Raw genomic sequence first — 4,303 nt, 5'->3', positions numbered from 1 at the left:
CTTTGGTGCATAAGCTTCACCAATTTATTGGACGGATAAGTATTGCATGATTAGGGTTTGAACAGTCTCGGTTTAATCATTCAAATACGGATACGCATCGCATACTCCCAAAACCAAGTAACCCACCAAAAGCAACAAGCCATTTATGAAGATAACCATCCAATTCGTCAAAAGCTCACTTAAAGCTGAGGAGTACTACAATATCTCCTCATTCCCTTGTAAAAATTTCCTCTTCAGTGAAAGAAACAAACAGAGAGAGAGAGAGAGAGAGAGAGAGACAGTTCATATCCATGTGCTTTTCTGGCTCTACAACTGCACCTTAAATTAACCTCACTCTCAATAGCATTTGCAGACCTCGATAACTGGTAAAAAGTAGAACCAGACCAACGAAACTACTTGAACTGCCAGACCAGACACTGCCCCAAATAATATCGTTACCTTTTCAAACCCTCCTTCCCTCCCTCCATCCTCCATCCTCCCTCCTTACACAGAAACAGGTTCCTCATCCAAACCAAAGGAAAACTCCATATCTATTTACCCTTTTTACCCACCTCCAAATTCCTGCTCATGTAAATGTTCATGTGTGTGTGATGAAAGCATGCACATATATGTAAAAGTAAAAAGTCTTTCTCATTTTTCACACGTCCATCACCCAAAAGTGGTAAAAATATTGTTGGGGTAACATAAATTCCCTCCAGAGAGAAGAGATCATCTGAAAGTGCATTAAGTCAAAAGCGATGTTTCATCATCGTTTTACCTTATAAAGAAAACGTTGGAAAAAACACACATTAAACCTTAGAAGGAATCTCCGTGTATTCTGCAGGAAGAGACCATTGTATATATATATTCTAGGGTTGCTGCACTACTATAACCAGATAGGGGTCTCGTCTATATAGGGTTTTGAAATTTTGACATTAATTTTGAGAACTTATTAGGAGAAGACTTTTATGGCACAATTACACTGCCATTGTAACGTTTTGTGCTAATGATATACAGTGTCATGTAAGGAGCAGATGGAAATAGAGACCATGGTGGTCCCAGGACGAGCGAGTCCGGAAAATATACATGTGAAAGTCTTTTGAAACCCTCCGAATGGTTGGTACGAGCTCCTTTTGTGCCTATTAAATGTTTGATGTAATGTATTGCATCGACAATACTCAACAAATTCTCCCTACATCATTCATCAGCTTGTTTCAGCATATGCCGATATCTGTTGACATGTGCACAACAAGCCCATCAAGTGATAAACTGATTTTTGTTTTGCACATTTCGCGCTCTGTCTCTGTTCCTATCTAAAAAACTTGTATTTAACACGGGATCCCTCAATGTTCAAATCATGGATCCACCACTGGTCATGTATAAGGTTTTTTTTTATTTTTTATAGCAATGTAACCGTGTCATGAAAGTTGCTCTCCATTCTTAGGTTTTTTTTTTTTTTTTTCCTTTCTATCTAGGTTTGGTGATCGGTCGTTGAGGGTTTCAACATGTAGCTAGAATGGTTCCAAAAGTAAAAACAAAGGATTATTTGTTTCTCTCTGTGCCCGGATTAATTAATGGTAGCTCTTAATTTGTGGATTACATTATTTAATCGAATTTGATTCCCCTCGGTTGGTGGACTATTTGGAGGATTAGAGAGAATGATGTAGCATAGAATTACATAAGAGATCAACAGATCCATATTCCATAGAAGTGCTTCTTAAATCTTAGAATTTAAGAAGGGATTTGATTTGATTTCACGTTGATTATATACTATAATTATTATTAATTAATCTTAATTCTTTCAGTACTTTGGGATATTGTAGCTGAAATGACTTTTGATGTCAGTTACTAGTCAGTCCTTTCAACAATTTACAACTTCACAGATACAGTTAAGTTCCCTAGTTTCTACCTCTCTTTGGCAGAAAGGTAAGAAACAAATGAATAAACATAAAAACAAGCACAAAGAAACCTCCTCTCTCTCTCTCATGATTCAATTAGTCTGAGAACTGGCATTCAACTAATGGTAACTACTGTGTATTTGTTTGAATTTCTGCTTACAACCTGAACAGGTACCTAGTAGATCTGAAAAAATTGATGGGAGTTTTATATGTCTTTGGACCTCCATCTATATAGCTATCTATCAGGTGGAATGGAATATATATCCCACCTCTCATAAACCCTAATGCAACACTACTTAATCATCATATCTTCCCAGCCACATCAAGAGATAAAATTTTAACTTCTACCGTAGCTTTTTCAGTATGCTCTCTGCCATTTAACTTCCAGTTTCAAGCATAACATGTTATCATCACATCAATATATAGCAATATATAGTAACTAATATGCTGAAAACCCTCCGTGGATCAGAACTGGAAAATGACTATTTGATTGACAAGGCAGATAATTAAGAAAATAAAGTGCAATCAATTAATCTAGAATTCAATATGTGCACATAAAACCTCAATCTGGCATGTTTTCTTACCCTTTGAATCTTTAATTACGGGTTTCCCAAGAAAGAGATGGAAAAAGATGAAGGGAAAAAAAGAAATTGAAAGTGATTAGTTTCTTCTAATTCTCTCCTAAAAATTAATAAAAAGCATTGCAACAATTAATTAATATGATCAAGATGATTAGCTAGCCAATAATACAACTGCAAGCCGATTGGCCAGGCCAACTGTACTTTCATTTCACCTTGGGAGGGTCACCAAGCCTGAGCTCGAGATCCAAATCTTCCATGGAGCTAGCCACAATAAGTGCTCCAGTTACCTCTATTTCTGATTGGAGACAAAATGGAAATGATGAAGAAATAGCTGTATTAGTAGTAGTCTTAGGCCTCTTACAACTTATGCTTGCTTCTTCCCCACAAGACCCTCCTTGTGATCTACTTCTGCTAACAACCGAGATATTCAAGCCCATCGACAAATCGGTTTCGACATTATAGTGATCACCATGATCATAATTACCTAGAAGTGATACGGAGTCATCTTCCCAGATCATATTCTCCTTTTCCAATTGGTCATCGGGTTTTGAATTATCTGATGACCAAGATGGAGCTACAGTAGCAGCGGCAGTAGATGAAAAAGGACGAGAGAGAAAAAAAGCTGGTTCTTCAGTACCTGAATTCTCCTTTTGAATAGCTAGTAAATTAGCTGCAGACGAGGGAACCCTAGAAGAAGAAGGTGAAGAAAAAGGATATGATGAGATGTTATTAGGGCCAAGATTGTGAACTGTGGAGGCTATTGGCTGATGATGTTGATGATGATGATGGTCATGTGCATCAGGGATATGATGTTGATGTGGAACATGATGATGATCATGTGCATCATGGATATGATGATGGTGTGGGACATTATGAGGATCATGTGTAGTGGCAATAGTATTATGGTTAAGGCATTGCTTAAGTCGAGCTCTGTCTCTCCTGTGGACATTCATGTGACCGCCTAGGGCTTGAGCTGACCTGAACTCTCTCATACAAAAACTGCAGGAGTAAGATCTTGGAGGCCATATGCAACCACCAAGAGGACCATGCCCTGCCGCATCTTCAGCAAAAGCCTTCTCTTCCCATGTTGATGAGCTACCACTCATGAGTGCTGATGAGTTCATTGATGATGATGATGGTGAGTTGAAGATCTTCTCTTTCCTGCTGTTTAGCCACCCCCAGCACTTAACTTGTTCCATCCACAACAGATACCCACCAAAAAGAGCAAGAGAGAGGGAGAGAGAGAGAGAGAGAGAGAGAGAGAGAGACTTATAAGACTAAAGTAGAGGTATATATGAGATCATGAGGTGAAATATATAACTAAGGGAGAATAACTTAAATAATCAATTCTGATCCGTGAACCAAACTTATAACTTTAAGTGATCGAGAGCAATAATTTTATAAATTTAAATAGTACAATATGGGCAATAAAGCTTTAATATGATAGACCAGCGTTACCTTCGCACCGAAGATCATAGTTTGAATCTCCCCTCTCTCATTTTTGTCTGATTTGTAAAGATGATGATGGTGGGAACTCGAGAATATATGAGTAAGAGAAAGAGGTCAGCTGAAAGGGTCTTGGTATTAGCTTTACGCCGTGCGTTTCCTAATTTCCTCTATTTTGGCTCTAGCAATGAAGCTACTCTTTTGGTTTTTAGCTCTTTTGCCACCACGGTCCTTGTTTCTAGTATAATCTTGGGAATTTATAGAGGGTCCCAATTAGTTAGGAGCAACTGTCATGCACTTTCTTTGATCCACATGCATGAAAACACCATGAAGACACTGTCGATAATTGATAACTGATATGTATAAAGAGGAAAACAATAGAAATGTTCGCAAATAATG

At 37.9% G+C, this 4,303-nt stretch overlaps 1 protein-coding gene across 1 annotated transcript; it reads right to left on the bottom strand.

Annotated features, from left to right (window-relative positions):
* Nucleotides 1–2,383: 2,383 nt before the first annotated feature.
* Nucleotides 2,384–3,948, bottom strand: LOC103935764 (zinc finger protein 10-like). Its single transcript, XM_009345574.2, has one exon. The coding sequence runs from the start codon at nt 3,655–3,657 to the stop codon at nt 2,662–2,664; it is 996 nt and encodes a 331-aa protein (XP_009343849.2). The 5' UTR covers nt 3,658–3,948; the 3' UTR covers nt 2,384–2,661.
* Nucleotides 3,949–4,303: the final 355 nt, after the last annotated feature.

The sequence above is a fragment of a genome, unplaced genomic scaffold, assembly GCF_019419815.1.
Source record: "Pyrus x bretschneideri cultivar Hongxiangsu unplaced genomic scaffold, Pyrus_bretschneideri_v1 Contig32, whole genome shotgun sequence".
In the NCBI taxonomy this organism is placed as follows: domain Eukaryota; kingdom Viridiplantae; phylum Streptophyta; class Magnoliopsida; order Rosales; family Rosaceae; genus Pyrus; species Pyrus x bretschneideri.
The sequence above is the reverse complement of the archived record's forward strand: the minus strand, read 5'-3'. Positions and strand labels throughout refer to the sequence as shown.

What these genes read in the sequence shown, in the direction of transcription:
- LOC103935764 (XM_009345574.2), bottom strand. Translation starts at nt 3,657, where the DNA reads ATGGAACAAGTTAAGTGCTGGGGGTGGCTAAACAGCAGGAAAGAGAAG.